The sequence below is a fragment of the Myxocyprinus asiaticus genome, chromosome 3, assembly GCF_019703515.2.
Source record: "Myxocyprinus asiaticus isolate MX2 ecotype Aquarium Trade chromosome 3, UBuf_Myxa_2, whole genome shotgun sequence".
NCBI classification, from domain to species: domain Eukaryota; kingdom Metazoa; phylum Chordata; class Actinopteri; order Cypriniformes; family Catostomidae; genus Myxocyprinus; species Myxocyprinus asiaticus.
The window spans coordinates 21,054,601-21,082,444 of record NC_059346.1 but is presented as its reverse complement, the minus strand read 5'-3'; the positions used below and the strand labels follow the sequence as shown (position 1 = coordinate 21,082,444).

Below are 27,844 nucleotides of genomic sequence, written 5' to 3'. Positions count from 1 at the left end.
ATATTTAATTTTACCACAGTTATTGAAATTAGAAACAAAAAGTTAATCTCTTGTAAATAAGACTTCGGTCTGTTGATTAGTATAAATTCTTAGTCTTTCCACAAGAGTAAACTCTGGTCCTTTCTGCACAAGTGAATTATTTATTTATTTTACTGACTGCAACTGATCCCTGCTTGAACTGGATCTTGGAGGGCAAGATGTCAAGTCTTCTCATGACAATTAAATTGCATGACTGTTACTATCAACACCACTCACTACATCAATTTACTACACCTTTATTAATCTGAGAGAGGAAGACAGGGTGTGTGGTAAAGGCAGAGGGGGTGACGCAACACAGGGAAGTAACCTGACCTGGTTTGAATGGTATCTTTTTTTTGCCTGATGTGTGACAGCTTGGGCATGAACACGTTCCCTATGATTATAGCCTAAAGAGCCCATCAAACTCAAAGCCAGTACAGCATGCTGTCTGCTGGCACAGTGCGACCTGCCACTGTATACAGTTACAAAGGCTGGAGTCAACAAGGAAACCTAATCGTTTTATTAATACCCACAGAATTGGGCCAGACATCTTATTTTGAAACAGCTGAAGGCCAGCAAAACCACTTAGGTCACAATCTGACACTGATCTCAGTCTTAACCTACACAACACACATCTGCAATCTACACCTCCACCTGCATATACACATACATTACCCTATCATATTCAAGGCTACAGTGTTTATTTAAAATAAATACACAATAAATAATTTTATGCCACACAGTGGCCATCATACAAAACCACAAATTGTCATTGTGCAGAACACTGAGACTGCATCACCTCCTGATTTTTTTAGAGCAGGGACTAAAAACACAATTTCTGTTTGTTCCAAGCAGAAACTGTATTTGGTTTTTTTCGTCCCGGTTCTGCTGTTCCGCAGTCTTCTTTCCAAATGGTAACCGGTTTTTGACGGTTAATAACATTCTTTTAAAAGTCTTTATTAAATATATATTTTCGATACATGTATTGTTAATATTAAATATATCCCCAAAATAATTTCAAATATTTCAAATATACATCTGGCCATCTAAAATCAATTAATAGCATAAATCTCTCTCTTCTGCACCCACACACTTGGTTTAACATTTTTCAGACAACAGGAATTGGTGTAATTCTGAAGATGTACTGTCACAAACCCTTTGGTCTTTGGTTTAAGGAAGAAAAAAAAACAATCAGAATGAAATCAACTAGTTATTAATCGGTTACCAGCATTACAACTGCAAGTCATTCAAATCATTCATTTTCAGCTATAGTTTTCATTCCTTGAACCATTTTTAGTCCCTGTTTCAGAGTGACTGGCAGTTGAGGGGCATTCCAGAGGGTAATCAGAGGGCATCAGTACAACGTTTCATTAGGAGTTAACTTCCATGAAATATATCATTAGTATTAGACATAAGGGCCTGAGACTTAAAAGTGGATCACAAAATGACATGGATGAGCTATAAGATCAGTATGTTATTTGAGAAGTTCAAGTAACAGGTGGTTATCCAATAAGTATTGGAGGTAAACCATCAAACTAACTTACAAAGAAACGAACTGTAAAGATAGGCAGGTGTATTTAGTCAATTTTAGGCCCATTCTTCCTAACTGATGTACAGATCATCACATCATCGGTCACTGAGTCTATCTTTAGTCAACATTTACTAAAATACTTCTATTTAGAGATGACAGAGAACAACCTATATCTTCCCTCCATTAAAGGAATAAAAAATGAAAATTCTCTCATAATTTACTCACCCTCATGCCATCCCAGATGTGTATGCATTTCTTCTCACCCACACCTATCATATTGCTTCTGAAAACATGAATATACCACTTTGTATGGATTACTTTTATGTGCTTTTTGGAGCTTCAAAATTCTGGTCACCATTCACTTGCATTGTATGGACCTACAGAGTTGAGATATTCTTCTAAAAATGTCCGTTGTGTTCAGCAGAAGAAAGAGTCATACACATCTGGGATGGCATAAGGGTTAGTAAATGGTGAGAGAATTTTCCTTTTTGGATGAACTATCCCTTTAAGGCACACGAGGTCATCACGACTTCTAGGAATGAGTTCAATTCAGTTTTAAGTCTGGATCTGGGACAATGTCAGGATTTGGTATTCCACTGAGGTAATCCACTTCAGAAGTGAGGATCTGTATGCAGAGTTTATTAACAAAAGTCTAACGTGTAAACTATGTGAAAACAATCCTTAGAATTCAGGTGACCTCTGGTGGCGAGTAAAGTGAACTACAGACAGTGCTAACTGTCAAACACGTTTAGATGTATTCATAAAAATAACCGCATATTACATGTGGCATTATTCGTTTCTGACTGTAGCAGTAAATTGTCTGAATAGCAGTGGGTAATGGGGGTAACCAAACTCACTAAAGAAACTTTAGTGTAGGGAAGCAGACATCAACCTTTCTGCAAACATCAACCTTAAATAGAGTTAATGATTAAAAAAAAAAAAAAACATCAGCAAGAGGTATTGCGAGTTAGGCTTAACATTAAAGTAAACACATTAAAGCTTACCGGTCGATTTGAGGCCATTTAAGGTCACTCCATGCAAAGTGTCAGGACAGTGTCATTATTTCTCTGACCTGCTGATTTCTGCTTTCAGCTTCATATGCCATTGGATGACAAAATTTGCATATCCGCTAAACAATTTGCGTGACCAAAGATGCTATAGCATAAGCAGAGATTTTGCCTAGTGTGTGTTACAATTTGCATAATAATAGTTTAGGTATGTAAATTATACACAGATATTATTTAGCGTTACATTTACGATTTAGATTTTCAAATTAAGATTTAACATATTTATGTTACAAGCAAATTTGCAAAATACATTAACGAGTTAGATTTGAGATGTTTTTATTATTTTAAAATGAATTTGAAAAGCGTTTAAAGATATATTGTATTGGATAAAATCATGCTATATCTAGATTGTGTTCAGTGTTGTTATTAACAATGGGTTTTATGAAAAAAAAAATGTTTATGTGTGTCTGTAAATAAAAGTACTAATCCATAACTGAACTACAGTACACATTTTTTTTTATTATTTATTTATTTATTTATTTATTTATTTATTTATTTATTTTTTTTAAAGGGCTTAACGCAAAAAAAACAAAAAAAAACAAAAAAATTTAAGCCTGAGCATGTTCTTTTTTATTGGCCCACATCCACACCATGTAACGCACAAAATTGAGTAGAAAACTGTGATTGGTCAAAAAAGTGATTGGCATTTTTGTGAACAAATGATTTCAGCGCATGAATGCAAATAGACCAATAGCGACAAGGGGCGGACGTTTTAAGGTGAGCGAGGAAAAATGGCGACCATCGCAAAGAAGTTTAACTGGAATATTTACATGACAATAATGAATAATTACAGTCTGGCAAACAAAATTAGATTATCTGCACTGTTAGTTTTAATACTCGCTTTTTCAATTAGTTATGGAGAAAACAGCTATGAAGATAACGCCTATGAATTTCTCAAGCGGGAGTATTCGCTGAGTAAACCATACCAAGGTAAGCGTCAATGACGTTAAACCGGTTTCCTGCCAAAAGTGACACCTGTTTCAGAAAATCAACTAGATAGGGAGAAAGACTTTGGTGTGACCACTGGTTTATTATTAGGTCATTCCTGGGTTCTTAATTTTTTTTTGCTGAGCTTTCACCTTTTCATGATAGAGGGGCTGAGTGATTTGTCAACTGCAGTGATTTACTTATATACGTCCATGGGGCGGAAGTACAGGACAGTTTATTGCTTTGATTTCAGTTTCAGACGATTTAGGCTAAATAATAATAATAAAAATGAAAAATCGGTGTATGTCTTTCTGTTGATTTGATTCTCACTTTGAACCTTGCCTTTACTATGATATCTGAATTCTCTCTGACTGGATGTACGCAGGACTGGGTTCTGCCAGCTCCTCACACTGGGAGTTGATGGGAAACACCATGATCATGCCTGAACACATACGACTGACACCAGACTTGCAGAGCAGACAAGGAGCTGTGTGGAGTCGTATTGTGAGTTTAAATGAAAACATCACCATGGAATATTGGCTGAATATAGAGCAGCAGCCTATCAGACAAAGAGGTCCGTAAAGTGTGTAATAGGCAATTATGAAGGCTTTTTTCTCAGTGTGTTTCTGTATGTAGCCCTGTTACATTAGGGACTGGGAACTGCGAGTGCAATTTAAGGTCCATGGTGAGGGTAAGAAGAACCTGAACGGGGATGGTCTTGCAATATGGCTGACCAAAGAAAGAATGCAAATTGGTAAGATAGCATAATTATTTTAATCATCACTAAAAAGTTGTTAAAATATTGGTATGACCATGAGGTTTTTTTGTTCTTTGTGGTTTTCTCTAGGTCCAGTGTTTGGAAACATAAACTTTTTTACTGGTCTGAGTGTTTTTGTAGACACTTATCCCAATGATGACAAGCAGCATGAGGTATGTCACCACTAAATTTTACAAGAACAAAATGAACTACACAAGTACACAAGATTACTTTGCATGTCATATCCTGCTCCTTATATGTCAATGGATACATCATGTCGGCTTTAACACTAAATATCTATCGTTCATATATCACACACTCACCAGGAGCCCAATGTATAAGCGTTGCGTATGCACAAAATGCACATTGAAATGTGTTTTTGCAATTTCCCACGCAAACATCGGAATTTTTACAAAATAAACTTGCCGTAAATATGTGCCCACTGTCCACACGCTCTTCACTGTGCGTACGCACTCTTTTGCTGGTGTGTGTGAATTGGCGACACCAGCTGGCCAAGTAATGAGCTGAAAAGACTGATTATAAACTCAGATAATGCATTAAAAAAATATAATGCTGCCTTCATGTGTTATCGTAATTATGCTACTTCACAATTGTTGTCGGAAAGAACAGGAAATGAGGACGACGCCAGGTTCTTTTGTACATATTTCTAAAGGAACTTTAATTTTGAAACCATAATACATATTACTCTGTTAGCTTGCTGATGATAATTGAATTTTGGTCAAATACAAGCTATTTTCATGGTGTAAAAAATCTACAACAATCATCAAATGGTTGCTGATATACATAAATGAATATGACCGAAACAGCGAAAGTTAATAATTAGCTGTATTTAGAAGAATGAATAAAACCTGTCATTCACAATAGAAACTGTAGTCTCCTCGTGATGGCACCATAAGCTTACATGTTGCACGTTTTATTTATTTAAAAAAGGCTGCGATCTGATGATGTCAGATAGTGTTTTACACTGCAAAAATGTTTTTCTTAATCACATTTCCTTACAGAATAAAAATAATAAAATCTATGATGATCTATGAAAACATCCTAAAAATGAAGGGCTGAGTATTAATACAGATTTCCTGATTTGATTCCGATTCACAAGCTCTCGGTTTGATTCTGATTTTGAATCAATATCGATTCATATGGGTATATTTCATTTATAATGTCCCTTTTGCTTACATATGAAATAAATTCTCTCCCAGCTAATGCTGTTAATTATACAGAGGACCTTCTAGCTAGGTAGGTTATGAAAATATTAATTTTACTAGTTATTTTTTCACCATTTTGGTCACATTTTAGCTTTTTAAAAATGAATAAATCAATGTATTCAATCAATAAAAATAATATTATATTGCATCAAATTAAATCAAATCACTTTTATTGTCACACAGCCATATACACAAGTGCAGTGGTGTGTGAAATTCTTGGGTGCAGTTCCGATCAACATAGCAGTCGTGACAGTGATGAGACATATACCAATTTACAATAACATCAAATTAACACAACACAATTTAAAGTCTAATATACACATAATTACACAAAACACAATATACAAATAATAACATACACTGTACAGAATACAATATGCACAATATAGATACACGTTATTCAATTAAAAAAAAAAAAAAAAATATATATATATATATATATATATATATATATATATATATATATAGTTACATGTTCATTGTTTAATTGCATAATTTATACTATTTACAAGTATTTCCATTGATTTGTTGAACACGTGCTAAAAACCGGTACTGTCTCTTTAGGGAAACCGGCATTTCTGTAAAGAGCATCTGTAAATGAGTGCATGATAACGAGAGAGACTCAAATGGCTTTATCTCATCTGTGCTATGCATGATTAGAATTAAATGTCTCTTTTTGTTTTTGATCAACAACTGACTGTAAAGAACAGAAACGGTATTAAAAGAGACTGTTAATTGACAAATGGGTTGCTTGGATCTCGTCTTTGGCACACATTAATGGAACAACTTTTACTCTCATCATGTCATGCAGTGAAAGGATCTCGCTGCTGAATACTTCACCACAATTCATTCACTAGTGATTGAAATCTGAACATTTACCAGCCAGTTGCCAAAAATAAAAAAAATTTAGTTGCATTGCGTGAAATTTGGTTGCAAATGCAAGTGATTTCCTCTCATTGTAGTAAAGGTTGCGCATAGAGTAAAAGATTGATCTTCGGATTTAAGAATCGATATAGACATCGTTCAAATGAAGATCATGATGCATCAGGAAATCTATATTTTTACCCACCCCTACAAAAATTCGTACAAAAATTACCTGAGAAGCAAAATTGCATAAGTTAGGTTAGGTTTATTCTTGACCCTTAAACGCATACCTCGGGTCTTTAGAGACCCGGGACCTAATTTCCCCCCTGTACCTCATCCATTTTATGGATTTGTGCCCACAACTCTTTAGTTTTCCTCAGTCTACAGTTTGCATACCCTTGGAGAATTGGTAATATATGTACCATTTTTAAAGAAAACATGAGTGAGCAGGCAAAACACATTTCTTTTATTTCTTATGGGATTCATATTCAACCGTAGGTTATAACAGAATGGCACAATCATAAAACAAAACATGGCAACAATGAAAAGATGAAATGACCCCTGTTCAAAAGTCTGCATACCCTTAGTTCTTAATACTGTGTATTGCCCCCTTTAGCATCAATGACAGCGTGCAGTCTTTTGTAATAGTTGTCTATAAGGCCCCAAATATGCAGGTGGTATAGCTGCCCATTCGTCTTGGCAAAATGCCTCCAGGTCATGCAAAGTCTTTGGTCGTCTTGCATGAACCGCACGTTTGAGATCTTCTCAGAGTGGCTCGATGATATTAAGGTCAGGAGGCTGTGATGGCCACTCACAGTGGGGATGGTATTCTTTTCACTATAGGCCTTGTTGACCCCTCTCCAAACATAGCGCTTATGGTTGTGACCATAAAGCTCTATTTTGGTCTCGTCACTCCAAATTACAGTGTGCCAGAAGCTGTGAGGCGTGTCAAGGTGTTGTCGGGCACATTGTAAACGGGCTTTTTTGTGGCATTGGCGCAGTAAAGGTTTCTTTCTGGCAACTCGACCATGCAGCTCATTTTTGTTCAAGTATCGTTGTATTGTGCTCCTTGAAACAACCACACCGTCTTTTTCCAGAGCAGCCTGTATTTCTCCTGAGGTTACCTGTGGGTTTTTCTTTGTATCCCGAACAATTCTTCTGTTAGTTGTGGCTTAAATCTTTCTTGGTCTACCTGATCTTGGCTTGGAATCAAGAGAGCCCCGAATTTTCCACTTCTTAATAAGTGATTGAACAGTACTGACTGGCATTTTCAAGGCTTTGGATATATTTGTATATCCTTTTCCATCTTTTTAAAGTTCCATTACCTTGTTATGCAGGTCTTTTGACAGTTCTTTTCTGCTCCCCATGGCTCAGTATCTAGCCTGCTCAGTGCATCCACGTGTGAGCTATTAAACTCATTGACTATTTATTAACAGACACTAATTGCAATTTAAAAAGCCACAGGTGTGGGAAATTAACCTTTAATTGCCATTTAAACCTGTGTGTGTCACCTTGTGTGTCTGTAACAAGGCCAAACATTCAAGGGTATGTAAACTTTTGATCAGGGCCATTTGGGTGATTTCTGTTATCATTATGATTTAAAAAGGAGCCAAACAACTATGTGATGATAAATGGCTTCATATGATTACTATCCTTAAATAAAATACTTTTTTTGCATGATTGATATTTTCAAAATCAATGCCAAAATTTCACAATTTCTGCCAGGGTATGCAAACTTTTGAGCACAACTGTATCTCTTATAAATAGTTTGACAAAAAAAAAAAAAAAAAGAATTATTGGTTTTAAGTATCAAAAGTGTGTAGGGTCATTGGAGACCCTTGGTAGGTAAAAGTGTTGTGTTTTTTTTTACACTACCATAAATTATACTTTTTATGATTATTTCTATGTAAGTTTACTGTCACAGGATATCTATTTATTTGTTTATTTCAAGAGAAATTAGAACTATATCTATACAAATAAATACATGTAGATTTTTTTTTTGCAACAATGGTGAATTATCTGTGTCATATACATGCTATTTCTTACTCAAGTGATTGACTTAATTGATTTATATTTAATATTGATATTTAATGAAGAAACAACATCGAAGTAAACTATAGCAGGCATGAACAGTATGATTTGGCTATTGTCATTTGGGTGTACTATTGAAATGATGTAAGTTGTGCATCTATTTAGACTTAATAAGTGCCTGAGAAAATACTTATGTGTAACTTATTTGTAGTTTATGTGTATCTTATATGTTGTGTGTACCTCAATATGTGTTTGACAGCCAATTGCGTCTCATAAAATTTCTGTGTGAAAGTAATGAATCCTGTTCTAGATTTGTCTTGATTTGTTGCATTATCTCTTTGATAAATGAAAAATAAAACATCAAAATTTATTTTATTATTTTCTAATTGTCTTGAAAATATTTTAAAAATTTTACACTATCTTGGAATTTTGTAGATCCATTTTTGATAGATATGCGTGCCTGGTCTATAAAGACCCGAATATGTAAGAGTGTTTGGTGAAATTCCCATGATTTAAGGGTTAATAAACTGAAAAATATTTTTCCAGTGGTGTGAGAATAAGACACTTATGTTAAATAGGCTAATAACAAGATATGTTCTAGATAAAATATATAATCTTTTTTTTTTTTTGGTCTATATTGCACAGCCCTAGTGTAAATTAAGTTATATCATTGTGTCATAATGAAATTAGTAAAATTGCATGCCCCATATAAGTGAGAAATATTTATTTTAACATGTTTACTTTCTCTCTCTCTCTCTCTCTCTCTCTCTCTGACTGACAGAGAACCTTTCCTTTCATCTCTGCCATGGTGGGGAATGGTAGTGTTGCATATGATCATGACCGTGATGGACGGACTACTGATCTTGGTGGCTGCTCTGCCCATGTTCGCAATGTAGAACAAGACACCTTCATCTTGATCAGATACGTGAAAAACAGACTCATAGTAAGAGATATTCTTGCATTCCTTGTTTCTTTCTGCAGCCAAAGAATATTACACATAGACATTTCATCCCGTTATACTGCCATGCTGATACTCAAAGACGAGGCATAGACGGAATTCTATTGATCTTTTAAGGGATGATTTTGGATGGACTAGTCAGACATGTTTGAGAAAGCAGCCTTACCAAAGTTCCATATTCACCTAAATTTCCTGTTCTTTCTGTCAGGTGATGACAGATGTCGAGGGGAAGCAAGAGTGGAAGGATTGTCTGGATATCCCTGGGGTGAGAATCCCACAAGGTTACTACTTTGGAGTCTCGTCAGCCACTGGAGACTTATCAGGTTTGGACCTTGAGAAATCTCATAAAGATGCAGATTATGGAATAATATTTTATGAAATACATTCTTTTCATATGGGTAAATAATTTAGTATTATTATGGGCATTTCTACAGAGCAACATATTCAAATTATATAATGCAAGATAATGCAAGCTGCCACAGACATGTTGGGACAATTCTACATTTTACAAATGTAGATGGCATCTTTTGAGGTATTAAACTAGATTTCAATCAGTTCGTTCAATATATTTTCTCCTCTAGCCGTAGTAGGCAATTCTGTGTCTGCCTGTTTTATTCAAGTATGTGAGGCTATGCCCATTGGCGAGAAAATGAGGCTGGAGGGATAATTTGTTCTTTTTTGTGATTAAATTTTTTTATTGATTCATATATTAAACAAATAAAAGCAAAAACATATACAAACAGAATCAACGCTTAACCCCCTCTTTTACCTCCCCCTCCTCCCTATCCCCAACCCCACACACAAGAACACCCCAGTGGTCCCACAAGGACACACGCAAAAAAATTAAAATAATAATAATCACACACATAACAACTACACCTCTCTCTCCAATGGCCCTCCCCTAGAGCCCTTCAAAAACGGCAGATATTTGCCCCACTTTCCCACAAACAAGTCAAAATTTCCCAATCATCTAGATACCCCTTCTTCAAAAGCTGCCACCCTCCCCATCTCCACACACCACTCCAGAAATGATGGCGCTCTGTCCGACTTCCAACCCCTTAAAATAACTTGTCTGCCAATCATAACACTAGTCAGAACCCAATTTTTATAAATATTGTCCTATGGAACTATGGAATAACATAAATGGAACTTTGGAAATGATGTTGTGACTAAACAAATTACAAAAATCAAAACTGTGTTATATTTTAGCATCTTCAAAGTAGTCACCCTTTGCCTAGAATTTGCAGACATGTACTCTTGACATTTTCTCAACCAACTTCTTGAGGTATCACCCTGGGATGCTTTTTAAACAGTATTGAAGGAGTTCCCATCTATGTTGGCACTTATTGGCTGCTTTTCTTTATTATTTGGTCCAAGACATCAATTTCAAAAACTTTTTTTTTTTTTTTATTATTACATTTTAGTTTTATAATGAAATAAATTAATATGGTGGCACAAATATATTTTTGTCTACAAAACTAATTTCAAACATTTTAGCATACGCCTTCAGATCAAAAGATTTTTAAGATCATGAGAAACATTTCAGTCAAGTGTTTCAAAAGTTTTGACCGGTAGTGTATATCTAGCCAAAAGATTCCCTGCTTTGTCCCCCGACTCAAAATATGACTGTCTTGCCCTAAATAACCAAAACTCCACCTTCTGTGACAAAATAGTATTATATCTGTATTTCAATCAGGTCAGTTCTCTGAGGCCATCAGACAACATTCGGTGCTTCAGTTCTGTCTCGGTACTTTTAATATTCTCTTCCAACTCCACAAGTTCTTGTGCTTTGGATTTTTTGATGAATGAGGCATACTGTATGATCCGACCCCTAAGAACCGCCTTAAGTGCCTCAGTGATACTGAGGACCAGTTGGTCTCCATATAAACATTGATTTCAGCCTTTAATATTTGTTGGAAATCAGCATTTTGCAAAAGGGATACATTAAAGCGCCAACTATATGATTTATTTCTCTGTATGTGGCAACACCACTAAACTCACCAGGGCGTGATCTGAGACTAAGATGTTTCCAATTGAGCAATCCACAACAGATTAAATGAGGGACTTGGATAAAAAAATTAATAAATAAATAAAAAAAAGTCTATTCTAGAATAAATCTTATGGACTGATGAAAAAAATGTATAATCCCTACCAGATGGGTTCAAAAGTCTCCAAATATCTGTAAGACCAAGGTTTTTACACATCCTGTGAAGCATCAATGTTGCTCTAGGGGGCTTGCACACATTTGCTTTGCTATGAACAAGGAGTGAATCCATCAAAAGATTAAAATCTCCTCCCAATATTGTATCATGAGGGGTGCCAGCGGCTTGCAACATCTCTTCAAGATCTATAAAAAAGCCCTGATCATCAACATTAGGTGCGTAAATATTAATCTGTTTGAGACATTTGAATTGTAGATGTTTATTTATCAATGTAATGACCCCCCCTGCTCTTATTTGAGCCAGCACTAAAGAAAACATGTCCACCCCATATCTTCCCAAATATTTCAGCTTCCTGCGGGGAAATATGCATTTCTTGAAGAAACACAATATCATATTTCTTACGTTTAAGAAAAGAAATAACCTACTTTCTTTTTATGGGGTGCCCCAACCCATTCACATTCCACGTGGAGAGAGATAATCCACTCATATTAACATTTGACATTTTGACGTACATTTTGAAAAAATAGATTGTGTGTCAAAAATAAAATGATAAAGACCACATTCCCCATTAGTGCAACAATCAAACCCCGGACTTCCCCCCGAACCAAACAAACAGAAAAAAGAAAAACATGCGCATTAACCCTGTGCACAACAGCGCCAACCGGCATCCATCACTCTAAACTCAGACAGTCCATGTACACCTACGAGAGTCCCCACAACAACTTTGCCTTCGGATCCGGTGCATCTATACAAATTTTGTGAGACAGAATTACACAACAAAAGATAATCTATAAAACAAATTACAGCCAACAGGCAGAATAAACACAAAAAACATGTAGATTCATTCACAAAACTGTCTCGAAGGTGTGTTCCTCCACAAAACAAATTCCAGCCATTAACGGAACCAGCACAAAAAAATAAAAATAATATAAATATATATATATATATATATATATATATATATATATATATATATATATATATATATATATATATATATATATATTAGTCGACAGTCAAATGAATGTTCAGTGAGCCGGCTGTTTCATAAGTGCAGCAAATGACGTAATCATTCCAATGTCCTGCAAAATATACTCCACAAAACACACTCCACCCAATAGGAGGCATAAGCACCAAGAATGAGCAGATTCATCCACAGCTGTCCCAAAGAAGTGTTATTCCACAAAACAAACTCCAGCCGCAAGGCGGAACCAGCACAAAAAGAAACAAAAAAGGCTTCTTCGGACGGTCAAGAGTATATTCAGTGAGACAGCCCACTTGGAGCCACGTCAGAAACACCATGACTTCCTCAGTCCATTGGTTTTATGAAAGACATTGCTTGTTGTGGGCATGTAAATATTTTGTGGCCATCCTTAGTATCTATTCTCAATTTGGCCGGGAACTTCAGTGTAAAAGGTTCCCTTCGTTGATGCAAAAGGTTCCTTGAAGGAGTGTTATTCCACAAAACAATCTCCAGCTGCTTGGCGGAATCCACACAAAAAGAAACAAAAATGGCGCCCAGCTTCCTCAGACAGTCAAGAATATGTACAATGAGACAGCCCACTCGGGGGCCATATGAAAGTCACCAAATGGTTTACTCACCCATTGACTCAATGAAAGACAATGCTTGTTGTGGGCATGTAAATATTTTGCAGCCATCCTTAGTATCTATTCTCAATTTGGCCGGAAATATCAGAGCAAAAGCGATCTTCCATTGATGTAAGAGTTTCTTGCATTCCTTTAAATGATCTAGAAACAAGAAAATGCTGTGGTTCTTCCAAGAAAGCTTTCCTTTGCTCCTCGCCTCGTACAACACGATTTCTTTATTGGATACAATTTCTTTATTGGATGATCTCAGAAATTTGGCCAGAATTGATCCGGGGCCTGTCTCCCTCAGCCGATCTGCGAGCCGGGACTCTGTGAGCTCAATCAATTTCCAGCTTGTGGCCTGTTATGTCAAGCAAACTCAGGATGAGCTCGTCTAGTTTGAATCCAGGGTGTGCTGAGTGAATCCAGTCAGGCTTCCTAAGCAACCAATTGGCCCGGTTGCTAGGGTGGGTAGAGTCACGTTGGGTTAACCTCCCCGTAGTTGCTATAATGTGGTTCTCGCTCTCATTGGGGTGCGTGGTGAGTTGTGCGTGGATGCTGTGGGAATAGCGTGAGCCTCTACATGCGATAGGTCTCCGCGGTAACGCGCTCAACAAGCCACGTGATAAGATGCCCAGATTGACTGTCTCAGACGCGGAGGCAAGTGACATTCATCCTCCGCCACCCGGATTGAGGTGAGTCACTACGCCACCACGAGGGCCTAGAGCGCATTGGAAATTGGGCTTACCAAATTGGGGAGAAAATCCACAAAAAAAGACAAAACAAAGAGAAAAAATAGGGGAAAAGTTCATATTTACAATAGCAATTTTTGTAACTTTAACTGGTTCAAGGGCTCCACATCTCAAATTCTGGATTTGACTGATAAAAAAGGTTTAAACAAGTACAATTAACTCTCAATAAATTTTAAACTAAATATTTTTTTCGTGTTGCACAGCATGTTAGTGCAACCTGTCTCCAAATGCTTTTGTTTTTTTTTTTAAGAGAAAAAAAACTGTTTGTTTTTTAGATTTTTCTGCACTTTTATTGCACTTTGTTTTCTTTCTTTTTTTTTTCTAGATAACCATGACCTGATCTCCCTCAAGTTGTATGAGCTTACAGTGGAACACAGTCCTGAAGAGGAAGAGGACCAGCAGGAGATCACTTTGCCTAGTGTAGACTACAGAGCAGACTTTAATGGTATACAGTTATTCAAGATTGTAACTTATGTTCAATGTGATATTTTATTGAGGAGCACAGATGACTGAATCTTACAAATGTTTTCTTTTCTCAGTTGTGGTGGAGGATGAAGGAAGGAGTATTCTCACCATCTTCTTTCTCTTCATTTTCTCCGTCGTTGGGCTGGTCGTTTTAGTTGTGGCTGTTCTATTTGTATATAGTCGCTATAAAGAAAACCGCCGCAAGCGCTTCTACTGAGCAAACTGAAGAAAGTGTCAGGAAGGAAACGGGATGAGAGATCCGTCATTAGTGTGACTGGCATTTTTGCAAACAATGGAGGACCGCTTTTGGTCCTCACCCCTGCCACCAACAGAAAGGAACTGAAAGCCAAAGCTAAACTAAAAGCCATACCTGACCTCTACAAGTGGAAACCGACCACCTCAATTGTGATTTCACCATCATCTCTCAAAATTTTTTTAAAAAGTATTTGAAAGAGTGTCTGTTGTTGGAGAAAGTGAGAGAGTGTGTTGTGAAAGACTCTTTCTTCATATTCTTTGTGCGTTCACTGTAATTTTGTACCTAACCAGTTACACTGACCTTGGCCTTTGACCCTTAACACTGAAATTTATGTGTGACAGCATTTACAGAGGCGGAATAGTTAAACAAATTGCTATATACTCAGGTTGTCTACTGTAATACCACTGCGGAAATACCTAATATTGAATATTGGTGACCAGTCTAAAATAAATAGTTGTTACTGTCATCTCTTAGCTGTAAGCATTTCTGCTTTAATCTTGTGAATTTTATTCCCTTTATTAAATTTTATTTTCATCCATGGCTTCATAATGCTGGCCAGCTGTACTGTTCTTAACAGATAGCAATAATCATCAATTATTGAAAGACATTTTCCCAAACTCCATTTTTTGTAATAAATGTGTACTTTGAAATTTGTTGTCTTTTGTTGTATGTGGTCCCGTTTCCAAAACTTCACTAAACTGAATGTCCTTAAGCTTAAGCTTTAACATACTTTTAAGTAGGTTTGTTTACATGATTTAACCACTCTGTGATAAACCTTCATTTGTATGTTTTCCTTCCCTGTCCACACCTTCTATCTACTAACCATAATGTGCTGATAAATATCATAGACATGTTGGTAGCACTATTTTACAGTGCTTGTACTTTCTTGGTACATACACTCACTTAGCAAGCATGGACGAAGATACTTGTCGAGTACTTACCGTTAAGTACCATTACATTTCACCTTATATAACAATCTTTAACTGAACACTGATTCTCTTAACTGATTGGTATGTACCATGACATTACCCTTCTTACATCCTGGTAATTTCTGGCAATTCATGAATGTATTTTTTGATGACATATCTAATGATAATGTGTGTGTTGACAATTCTCATTTTGGGCATGGAGACTCCTATATGCACTTGACTACCAGTTGTCATGTGAAGAAGACCTTACTTAAAATTACAAAGTACTAACCAAAAATTTGGCCACAGCTCTGCAGGATGTAAAAAGTCAGTATGTTGTAACTGTGGAGAGGAAGGGCATGAATCAGGCTGTGCAAGACCAGCAAAATGCAGCAACTGCGCAGCTGATCACTCAGCTTCATCAAAAGTCTGTCCAGTCATCAAAGGATCCAGGATCAAAGAGGAGGAAATCCAGAGAGTAAAATGTATGGAGAGAGTGAGCTACGTTGAAGCACTCCGAGTGGTTGAGGAGTCTTAATATGCCTTTAATGTAAGGAAATCTTATGCCTCTGTGGTAAAACCAATCATGAGCACTGCTGAATGCCAGACAGACTTGACCTGGGTGAATAATGACAAACCACAATACATAAACAAAAATTCTATCTCAGCTAAATAGAAGACTTAATTACATCAAGTCAGACCCAAGTTACTGAAGAACAAAGTCTGTCAGCTGAACACAACCAATCTTCAAGAGGGAAAAAGACACAAAGTAGTATAAGAACACAATTATCATAAGTTAATCAAGGAAGATGTCAAAAGACTGAAATTTCAAAGGATATTGAAATGAAAGACAACATAACCTCTCATAGCCGTAGCTTATCTCCTAAATGCAGAAGTAAAGGGCGTGTACCGGTTTTGCCTATTTGAGAATGAAAAATCACATTATTCAGTGGAACTGCCAAGGGATCAAAGTAAACTTTGCTAAACTGCAGTGTTTATCTGCTGTTGATAATCCCATTGCCTTTTGTCTTCAAGAGACTCACTTGGTACCAAGTAGCCCACTGACCTTAAAAAAACTATACAATATTTAATGCATTTGGCCAAAATATGCAACGCCCCTCGGGTGGATCAGCCATATTAGTTAGATGTGACATAATTCACAGCCATATACCAATAGATATAAACTTGCAAGCAGTAGCAGTGCGTTTAACGCTCCATAAAGCCATTTCCCTGTGCTCCATTTACATACCCCCTGATGTTTCTGTAGCATTACATGACTTGGACAGATTGGTACACCAGTTGCCATCCCCATACATCCTAATGGGAGATTTTAATAGTCATAGTCCACTATGGGAGAAAGCTACACAAATACAAAAGGCAAAATGATTGAGGACCTTATCTATAATAATGATCTATGCATATTAAATGATGGTTCGTACACTTATCTGCATCCAGGACATGGAACCTACTCTGCTATTGACCTAACTATATGTGAGCCTGAGCTATTGCTCGACTTCTCGTGGCAAGTTTGGGATGATCTGTGTGGGAGTAACCACTTTCCTCTGATTGTTACTTCATCAGAAGCAGAAATCCAACAAAGAACTCCAAGATGGCATCTTAAAAGAGCCAACTGGTACTCCTTTCAGACACTTTATGAGAAATTCAGCATAGCGCCCCAAGAAAATCATGACCCAATAAAGAGGTTTACTGATACTTTAATAGAAATAGCAGAAAAAGCTGTTCCAAAAATATCAATAAAACAATACCATTAGACTAACCCATGGTTTGATGAAAATTGCAAAAAGGCTAAAGAAGAATGGAAAATGGCAGAAAGGATGTTTAACAAACACCCAACAACAGAAAACCTCATTAAATGTAAAAATCGCAGGTCCAAAGCACGTAGAATCATTAATGAAACAAAAAGACAAAGCTGGAAAAAATATGTATCAAGTTTAACGTCACATGCACCAACAAAGAAAGAATGGGACATGAGCCGAAAGATGAAGGGCAAAGAAGGTGGATCACAAATATGACATATTAAGAGTCAAGGCACTTTATTAACTATAAAACAAGAAATTGCTAACAAGCTTGCAGAGACTTTTGAGAGGAACTCTTCACTACAAAACTGTCTCCCTGAGTTCCAAGAAATAAAGATACAACAGGAACAGAACCAACTTGACTTTTCTTCTGATAACACAGAGACACACAACCAGCTCTTTATAATGGAAGAGCTTCTTAAAGATTTAAAGAACTCAAATGATACTGCTGTTGGACCAGATAAAGTTCATTACCAGTTCCTAAAGCACTTACCCCATAATGTATTATTAATTCTTTTGGACAATTTTAACACCGTTTGGAAACCAGGAGAAATACCATCCTATTGGAAAGAAGCAACAGTCATACCCATACCTAAACTGGGCAAAGGTTATATAGACTCAAACAATTACTGCCTTATATCCCTCACCAGCTGCCTATGTAAAACCATGGAAAGAATGGTCAGTGACCGGCATGTGTGGATGCTAGAGAAAGACCATAAGATCAGTGATTACCAGTGTAGTTTCAGACGAGGAAGAAGCACTTTAGACCATCTCATAAGACTGGAATAATTTGTACATAATGGTTTTATCAAAAAAAGAGCATGCGGTGGCAGTTTTCTTTCATCTAGAGAAAGCCTATGATACTACTGGGAGATTTGGCATTTTAAAAGATCTGTATGAAATGGGTTTTAGAGGGTACTTACCCATTTTCGTTTCAAATATTTTATCGAATAGACTTTTTTGCGTCCGAATAGGAACTACATTGTCGAATATACACACACAAGAATTAGGTGTGCCTCAGGGAAGTATCCTTTCAGTTACCTTGTTTAGTATTAAAATTAACAGTATTGCAAATTTTATCGGGTCAAATGTATTCTGTACAGAGTCTGTATGTCGACGATTTGTGCATCTGTTACAGGGGGAAAAATATTAATTTTATTGAAAGGCAATTACAGATGTGCATAAACAAAATATATGATTGGTCAGTTAGAAATGGATTGAAATTCTCCAAATCAAAAACTGTCAAAAATATAGTTAAAAAGTATATAATAAGTATTGTTTTGTTTCTCAAAATAATCAATCGTTTGCTTTCAGAAGAACTTTATTTGTCGACTGGAGTCGTGTGGATTATTTTGATGCACCCTAAATATGCATTTTGGACTGTCAAATAATGGAGTACATTCACTTGCGTTGTTTAAAGGAAGAGGCCTGAAATGAAATCCTAAAAGTGTTAAATTCTGTTTTGATGAAGAAAGAAACTCAGATACATCTTGGATGGCCTTAGGGTGAGTAAATTATCAGCAAATTTTCATTTTTGGGTGAACTATTCCTTTAAGGCCCCAATGCACGAACAACAGGTCTCTTTGCTTGTACGCTTGCATGCTTGCACCTCCGATTGAGCTAGAAGTAACTAATTGTAGAGGTAACACAGCAGCCACTCAGCCTTGACACATTTCGTAAATGTGTGAGAGACCAGGGACAACCCAAAGGGTAGGACCTTGAACCGGAATGTAACCCCCTTGAAGGCAAATCTCAAGAATGGCCTGTAGGCAGCAAATAAAATCAACCCTGAAAGAGGAAAATTCTGATGGTCTGGCTCTGGTTGCGGAGTGCCAAGTGTCACCAGCCAATTAAATTGATGTGTTGGTATAGGGTTTCAAGGTCACCACCCCTGGGAAGAGCTCCCACAGCATCAGCTACTGACGCAGCGTCGAAGTTACCGACTTGTTTGGTAACATTAAACATAAACTTTATTAAAGTATACATTTATATTTATATATTATTTTAGGTTCTGTCAGAAAACGTAGGCTAACTTTAGGGTAAAAGTTTTATAGCAGTATAGCTAATTAAAAAAAAAAGTGAATTGTATTTACAAATGCACTATTATACTATTCTTACAATATTTATCTTTCATCTAAAAAACAAATGTTTTAAAATGTTTCAAGAAGTTTAATGATTAATTTTATCACATTTAATTCTATAGTGCACATTTGTTTTTGTACCTTTTAATTTGTACCAGCCCTGTAATAATGAAACAATCAAACATAGAGTAAGTTTAATTATTTCCTATGTTTCTCTTCAACAAATTTATTTTGGGCACATGCATGTGTTATTTACTGCCTGTGAATCATCAGCTGATGTTTTTCACACCTCTCTGTGTCAGTTGTCTTATTATACACCCCTGCACTGTCTGTTAGACACAACGTCATGCACAGTGGAAGTAACAATTGATGCACTCCCACAGGCAGTGACACAGAGTTTTAAGATCAACAGAGTTAAAAGGGCGAGTTCAACTGTCTTAATTGAGGATAATTCTTCATTGGAGGACCTTTATATAATTCATTTATCAACCAGGTAAGATTATGACATGACTGAGTACATGCCATTTATTTTAAACCATAGATTGTATGAGTTATATTGTGAGTATATACTATGTTTTTTATGGAGAGATCAAAATGATCTACATGTATGTCTTTTCATATATAGTTCCTGACTTTTAGTGCATGTTCTATGAAATTACTTTGGTTACATCTAGAAGTCTGCATATGGGTAGTTGACACATAACGTGTATGATTTTGTTTTTACAACTTCTAAAATTTTAGAATAAAATGTATATGAATGTATAAGGGAAAGTGTAAATTTTAGGTGCTGTGACTTAGTCAGTATTTCTCTTACGTTTTTCACCATTTTGCCTTCACTAGTTAATTTTGAATGGTCCAGTGGTGTGACATAAAATTTTTTTAAAAAAAATGAACAGTACAAATATTCCATAATGTCAAATAAAATGCATGCATTATAATTATAAAAGTTTTGTAAAATGTTGTTTAGAATAGTTTTAGATGGAGTATATGACACAAAAGGACATGCAAACTACATATATATTTACACACACACTCGCATAATAGACATTACGGTAGATACCCAAAATTCAAATTAATGGTTACTAAATATGTGTTTACATTTATTGTATATGTGTATATTCACAGCTTGGAGTATTGAAAAAGAGGAACTGAGGTAATAGCTCTTCCTCTTTATGGAATTGTGGGGAACTCATCAATTATTCTGTACCTGAAAATAGTTTGTGTAAAAACCAAAAAAACATAAGTTCATATATCTCTGTATGCTTGTAGATGTGTATCTGTTCGCACCGAAAACTGCAGAAAATAATTGAACTATTGTCTGTCGCTGTATGGGAACACAGGAAATGCATCACAAACAGAAAAACACTTCATGAGGCTCCATTTAGTGCCATGTGTCAAACTGTCCTCCGTTATATCAGTTCCTCTTTCAGTTTTGAGACAGGAAATGAGGTTTCTGACTTCACCGAGTCAGTATTCTTTGTTTCATGGATACTAGTAGTTTGGAGAAGAACACAAGGTTTAAGTGTGAGATAATATTTTAACTTCATGTGTATTTGAAAACCTTACAGAACTGAGCAACACTGTGGAAGATGTCCTGCCTGAAGGGCCTAAAGTACACCATGTGTGTGGTGAACTTCATCTTTTTTGTACGTATCCATTTTCAGACTGTCACATGATATATGTTGCTATTTAATATAACACCATGACTCATCTCTGTCACACAGTAGAGAAAAAGCACAGAGACAATGTCTATTTGCCTTTTTCATGAAACATGAACATAACAAATTTCAGTGTAAATAGCACATAAAACCATTATTACATAAATTGTCTGTTGCAATTTAATGGGACAATTTACCCTGTGTTTTTATGATGCAAACATTAAGATAAATTGTGTAATTTCTGTGCCACTAGTATCACTAAAAGTGATAACTCTGATAACGTCCCCGCTCTTACATCGGTTGCACAAACTGATAGTCCCGCTCCAAACTCACACTATTGGTCAAGCCAATGTTGCTGTGCCGAGCTTGACGGTTGTTCAAACTAACAGGGGGACATTTTGATAGGGCAAAAGTTACACATGGCTTACTTACAGTTAACTCTATGAAGGTAAAATAGTGCCCAAATGATTTGCATGTGCAGAGTAAGATTTGTATAAGCGTAAATAAATTTACAAGCATGATAGAAAAATTTGCATGCAAAATTTTTACTTTTACATTTACTTTGTTAATACACAATTACAGATTCACAACCAGGGTTGGGGAGTAACGGAATACATGTAACGGGATTATGTATTTAAAATACAAAATATCAGTAACTGTATTCCACTACAGTTATAATTTAAATCATTGGTAATTAGAATACAGTTACATTCAAAAAGTATTTTGATTACTGAAGAGATTACTTTGCATTTTATTGTCATTTGTTTCATTTAATATTTAGTCCTTTCAGATGGAAAACATTTATACATATAAATGATGCGATCCAAAGTGCATCTGAACATCGGTGAAACACTTTCTTATGATGTGTTACATTCATATGAGCAGACAGAGAAGTAAGTTTGAAGTAAGTTTGGAGCAGAAGAAATAGAAATAAACCTTGTGTAAACTGTCAGCTTTATGCTAAGCTAAAATGCTATTTCTAGCCATTTTACATGCACACGTTACCAGGCACGATCATATTTTTTAACAAGAAAATTCATGTTGGATCATAATTTCTTTTTTTCTAGTAAGACCTTTGATATTAGGGCAAAAATTTTATTCTTGATCATTTTTGTATTGTTTTCCTGTAAAAATATCTAAAAATCCTTAAAACAAGATCAATTTGATTTATCTTGTTTTAGAAACAACACTGCATAAGATATTTAGGTTTTTCAGAGAATGTATTTTTAACGTGTATTTTGTCTTACTGTACTGGCAGAGTTTTTATAGTCAAAACAAGTGAAAAAATCTACTAGTGCTGAAGAAGTAATCCAAAGTATTTAGAATAGGTTACTGACCTTGAGTAATCTAACGGAATACGTTACAAATGACATTTTACAGCATGTATTCTGTAATCTGTAGTGGAATACATTTCAAAAGTAACCCTCCCAACCCTGTTCACAACACATGAATTACACTCATGTAAAGCATTAAAGTATTGCTAATATTTTTTTCTTATGCTTGCAACTTGATTTACACCTTTACAAAATGTTCAGTGCGCATGCAATTTGTTTTTACGCTTGCAATTTGATGCTTTGGAGAGAGAGCATACCTTTTTTCATTAAATTTTTATGTGTAATTAGTTCTTATGTACAATCTTTATGTGTTATTTGTTTGGAGAGGCCTTTGGACACTAGGATACATTTTTACTGGGCAATTTTTTTACCCAGTTACAGTTGACATGATGGGAACAAAACAAAAGCAGTTTTTCAGAGCTACATTATTTATACCCCAAGATATAAAATGTCAAATCAGAAAAATAAGAAAGAAATCATACATTCTGGGGGGGATTTTCAGCAGTTTATTAGGCAGAGAGTCTCATAATTTAGCATAATCTATATAATTAAAAAAATTTGAAAAGTTTTCTTTAAAATGATACAAAATTGACCCTCTTTGTTTTTTCGATGTTATAAGTATTTAATTTTGGGCATGCCACTGAAAAATGAAATCTTTAAAACACCTTCAGATCCTAAAGTGTTAAAAATACACATATTAGCTTTAAAATGCATGAAACAGCAGGTATCAGAACAACCTGTATGAGAAATGTGGGCCACAAAAATGTGCATTTAACAGGTGAATGCATGTTATGTACTTAAACAGTATATCTTTAGAGGGATAGTTCACCCAAAAAGGAAAATTCTTTCATCATTTACTCACCCTCTTTCTTCCTTCTGCTGAACACAAGCAAAGATTTTTAAAAGAATATCTCAGCTCCGTTGGTCCTTTCAATGCAAGTGAAAGGTTAAATCCATATCTTCAAAAGTGATATGATAGATGTGGGTAAGAAACATATCAATATTTAAGTCCTTTTTTACTATAAATCTCCACTTTCACTTTCACATCTTAGTCACATGTGGTGCCTGTTTAGTTTCACTTTCACATCTGAAAGTGAAAGTGGAGATTTATTGTAAAAAAAGGATATAAATATTTATCTGTTTTTTACTCACACCTATCATATCACTTTTGAAGATATGGATTTAACCACTGGAGTTTTATGGATTACTTATGGACCTTCAGATTTCTGGCTACCATTCACTTGCATTGAAAGGACCAACAGAGCTGAAATATTCTTCAAAAAATCTTCATTTGTGTTCTGCAGATGAAAGAAAGTCATACACATCTGGGATGGCATGAGGGTGAGTAAATGATGAGAGAATTTTCATTTTTGGGTGAACTATCCCTTTAATGTGTACTTTAGTGTTTTATAACTAGTGCTTTTAATCTATTGTAATTACATTTTCATTATTCATCTTACATTTATTTATTTAGTACTTGCTTTTATCCACAACAAATGAAATATGAGGAAACAAAAAAACAATTTATCATACAGGAGCCAACAATATTACCAACACTGGTTTAACTTCAGACAAGAAAAGATTGTTAATGAAAGGGCCTTTATTTATAATGCTTTAATAATGAAAAATACAGTATATATACTATGTATTATGATCTATTTTTTATTTGAGCCCCTCTGGTTGGTTATCATATCATTTCAGATCTGTGGTGCTGCTGTCTTTGCATTGGGAATCTATCTGATGACATCCTCCAGGTTCACTTCCCTGCTACCCAGCCTTCAGTCTTTGAACATAGCCAACACTCTCTTCATCACAGGGATCATCATCTCCTGCGTGTCCTTCCTGGGCTTTCTTGGAGCTCTGAAGGAAAATCGTTGCCTTCTAATATCTGTGAGTCTTGGAAACAACTGTATGCAGAACAATTCAATGCATCCATCACTTATCTGTGTACAAATTCTTTAAAGTCAACTAGGTTTATGTTCTTTTAATAAAACTCAACATCTCTACTTGTTTCATTTAGTTCTTTATACTGCTGTTCATTCTAATGCTGGCTGAGTTGGCTGCTGCCTGCCTTCTGCTCATGTATGAGAAACAGGTAAGATACACCTTAGAATGCTCTAATATAGATAACAAACACTGAGTTGCATATGGATGCAGGTTATTCATGAGCAACATAGTTATTATCAATCAGATTGTACTTAATCATCTAATCTAATTTTGAATTTGCAGATTGACCAGTTCATTAAGGATGATCTCACTGGCAGTTTAAAGAAATACAAAGAAAAAAATGTCACACACACAAATGACTGGGACACTGTGCAAAAGAGAGTAAGTGCCCATTTCAGATTATAAGTTTTCTCTCTTTTTCTTTCAATTACATTATGCCTCTAATACATTCTAATACAACAGCTTAAATGCTGTGGTATCGAAAGCTATAAGGACTGGGAGCACCATGTACCACAGTCATGCTGCAAAAGCGACCACTGCCTAAAAAATGGAACACAATACTGGGATCAGGTAATACAGCACTCATATCCCTCTCTAAGCCTGTGTCAACCAAGCAGCAAAACAATAAAAATGTAATTTTTTACAGTATAAACAATGTCAGGGAGATTTTCATATCATGATCAATGTTATACAGTTTGTATTATCTTGATTATTATATTTAGGGTTGCTACAACAAGCTAAAGGATGTGTTTGACAGCAACCTCTTGAACACAGGGATTGCCGTCATTGTTGTCTGCCTTATTGAGGTAAACACATTGGTAATTAAGCGTAATTTTTAAGTGTAAATGAGGCTTTATTTCTTGTCACCACACCTAGGAATCAAAAGTGGTTGTCATCGACAGCACTAGTCCTCACATGACATTAAGGTGCAATTTTAGAGGTTGTGTGGTTCTAATAAATGCTAAATAAAAGTTGACTAATTGTCTTGACATAACCTTTGAAAGACATCAGTGTCGTTTAGCAGTATGTTGTTTTACCTTTGGTTCAGACCAACACAAAACTATTAACTAAGTAGTATGGATGATAAATGCACAAGTATCTTTGATGCTTGACTATAAATATAAACCTCTCTTTTTGTAGGTCTTGGGTATGTGTTTCTCAATGACCCTATTCTGCCACATAAGTCGATCTGGATTAGGATACAAGTGATACACAGTTGGGGCCACAAGGACATCTTCTACAGAGTTTATATTGTTAATAACCATTGTCATCTACTATCAAATCCAGTTAGACTGCCATGAAAAAAACAACAACTCAGTTTCAGATAATCAACAACTGCATTATCATCACTGTCAGAGTGATTTACCAAAACATCATTTTGTTCTTGTTTTTGATGGTGTTGCAATTGTCAGTTCTTCTTTTTACTTCTTTTTTAACATTAAGCATTGTCATTAGAGCAGTTAAACCATTACCGTGGAACTCGTTCTAAATTCGCTTCTTTTGTTCAGCAGTATTATTTTTACATTGAGCATAATAGCTTAAATGGAAACTTCTTAGGGGGTGTTAGAGGCTGGATTCACCCACATGCACGTCTGAATGTCAAGCATGAAAAATGGCATAAGAGAAGGTTTCCATCATGAATCTTCTTTACACACATAGATCTAACTGCATATTGCACTGTATATAAAGTGTATTACTTATTAATATTACTTAAGTATTATATTTTCCCTCTGTCACTTAATAATTCTAAGCAATGTTGAGTTGATTATGTTCTTGTAATTGGCTTAATTGTTACACAGACACATTTTTGTGTACTGGACAATGTAACTGTTAATTTCTTATCACTTCTTTTTTCCTATGGAACTTGACTTACTGAACTGTAGCAAGTGATGAAGAAACCATTTGATTACCCAGAATATGCACAATGTGTAAACCACATGTACAATCTCTTCATTTAACGATCACACCACTTAAAGGCAATTTATGATGCTAACACGGCAATTATGCATTTTATTTCTTTTCTGACTAAATGTAAACTAATCTAAAACAAAATGAAAATGTTGTCTCTCCTTTTTGTACAAGGCAAATACTAACACTGTTTATGGTTAATGCAGGAATATGACTTTTGGTTATGAATGTGTGATTTCAACAGCTTAAACTTTGAAACATGACATCAGAATTCAATGGTTTTATTTTTAAAACAAAATCCTGTCTCCACAATATTTAGGACACCAAAAAAAACTAAGATTTCCTTTACATCGAGTTTGTTTTAAAATAATTTTGTTCTTTAACCATCACACAAAAATAGAAACAAATACAATTTAAAGTCATCTTAAAAAAAAAAAAAAAAAAAAAAAAAAAAAAACTGTACACGGCAGATTACACCATTTTTCGCAAACACCCCTTGTAACTATACATACATTATTGCAATTCACCTAAAATATGCTAAACTATAACTGATCATTCATAAGATTTTCTGCTCTGAAAAATGGTGGCTTGTAAACTGATCTAAATTTTCACCCTTTTGCAATCATGCCCTTGTGCAAAAGCTGAAAACGAGATTTAAACTGATTATCTTATGTTGGGCTTTATGGGGAAAAAGTGGCACTTTGCCCCTCTGCAGAGCAGCTGGACAACAGAATCAATGTAATGTGTGCTTCGAGCAAAAAAGCTGCTTAAAAGATATAGGGAAAAAGAAAGAAAATTATTTTATTTGCCTGATCCAGAGTACAAAAATGTAGACGCCTATTAATGTTTTTCGTAATATCGATTTATCTACCCACCACATAAAATGACTCTATAACGAGCACAAAAAAAAAAGAAAAGAAAAAAAAGGGGGCAACATTGTAGTAACTATCATTTAAAATGTTGTTTAAATATGCATAAATCCTCTAATCAATGTTTTCTTCCATTACTGAACCAATAAAAGAGCTACTGATGGCTCAAGTCTTTCATTTGTGCTTGAAGTAGCAGTCATATGTCTTAGTAATTCTCTTTCTTTCTCCAAGTCCCACATGTATCTAGAAAGCCATTCAGGCTGTGCTGCAAATTTCCAGAATTGGCTGAAGTTACTGTTCTAATGATCTAGGACCAGTTTCTTTTTTACAGTTTCTCATACAACAGGTAAAGTTAGCATTTGGTGGAAGAAACTATTCCTAGATCAGTGCTGTTATATGAAGTCACATTTTCAAGACTCCAAGATAACGAGGCTGTTGGTTTAAAACAATATAAATCATTTATAGCTTTTAAACTATTGCATTATACATTTCAACAGAACTAGCTGTGCATCCAATCCCTTACAAAAACCGTTAGTTTTGCTTTCTCAGCTGTTTGTGAGGAGCATACAGTGTCACCCACAAAATGCATGATAACCAATTATCGCCTTTTGTCCTGAATAATATTATTTCCATTGGTTTCTCAATAAAAACAATTTTTTTTTTAAATCTATATTTGAAGAGTACCACATCAACATTCAACTACGAGAGCCCAGAAACACTT

General features: G+C 35.4%; 2 protein-coding genes across 4 annotated transcripts; both read left to right on the top strand.

The window, feature by feature from the left end:
- Positions 1-3,328: 3,328 nt before the first annotated feature.
- lman2lb (lectin, mannose-binding 2-like b) lies at positions 3,329-15,256 on the top strand. The gene is made up of 8 exons (XM_051673686.1): positions 3,329-3,546; positions 3,929-4,047; positions 4,180-4,297; positions 4,391-4,473; positions 9,203-9,364; positions 9,588-9,702; positions 14,206-14,325; positions 14,420-15,256. The coding sequence occupies exons 1-8, from the start codon at positions 3,348-3,350 to the stop codon at positions 14,560-14,562; spliced, it is 1,059 nt and encodes a 352-aa protein (XP_051529646.1). The 5' UTR covers positions 3,329-3,347; the 3' UTR covers positions 14,563-15,256.
- A 4,475-nt stretch (positions 15,257-19,731) lies between these two features.
- On the top strand, positions 19,732-27,328 carry zgc:64051 (leukocyte surface antigen CD53). Of its 3 annotated transcripts, XM_051665206.1 has the most exons (9): positions 19,732-19,900; positions 20,533-20,560; positions 20,976-21,053; positions 24,101-24,289; positions 24,420-24,494; positions 24,629-24,727; positions 24,809-24,916; positions 25,069-25,152; positions 25,487-27,328. In XM_051665206.1, exons 3-9 carry the CDS (start codon positions 20,997-20,999, stop codon positions 25,553-25,555), a joined length of 681 nt encoding a protein of 226 aa, XP_051521166.1. In that variant the 5' UTR covers positions 19,732-19,900; positions 20,533-20,560; positions 20,976-20,996; the 3' UTR covers positions 25,556-27,328. The 3 variants fall into 3 exon arrangements, with proteins under 3 accessions (XP_051521166.1, XP_051521158.1, XP_051521174.1); XM_051665198.1 differs by lacking the exon at positions 20,533-20,560 and having other exon boundaries at positions 19,733-19,900; XM_051665214.1 differs by lacking the exons at positions 19,732-19,900; positions 20,533-20,560; positions 20,976-21,053 and adding an exon at positions 21,850-21,969.
- Positions 27,329-27,844: the final 516 nt, after the last annotated feature.

Coding starts and splice junctions, on each gene's coding strand:
- lman2lb (XM_051673686.1), top strand. CDS start 3,348: ATGGCGACCATCGCAAAGAAGTTTAACTGGAATATTTACATGACAATA. Junction 3,547..3,928: donor GCTGAGTAAACCATACCAAG/GTAAGCGTCAAT, acceptor GGATGTACGCAG/GACTGGGTTCTGCCAGCTCC. Junction 4,048..4,179: donor GAGCTGTGTGGAGTCGTATT/GTGAGTTTAAAT, acceptor TTCTGTATGTAG/CCCTGTTACATTAGGGACTG.
- zgc:64051 (XM_051665206.1), top strand. CDS start 20,997: ATGTCCTGCCTGAAGGGCCTAAAGTACACCATGTGTGTGGTGAACTTC. Junction 24,290..24,419: donor ATCGTTGCCTTCTAATATCT/GTGAGTCTTGGA, acceptor TGTTTCATTTAG/TTCTTTATACTGCTGTTCAT. Junction 24,495..24,628: donor TGCTCATGTATGAGAAACAG/GTAAGATACACC, acceptor TTGAATTTGCAG/ATTGACCAGTTCATTAAGGA.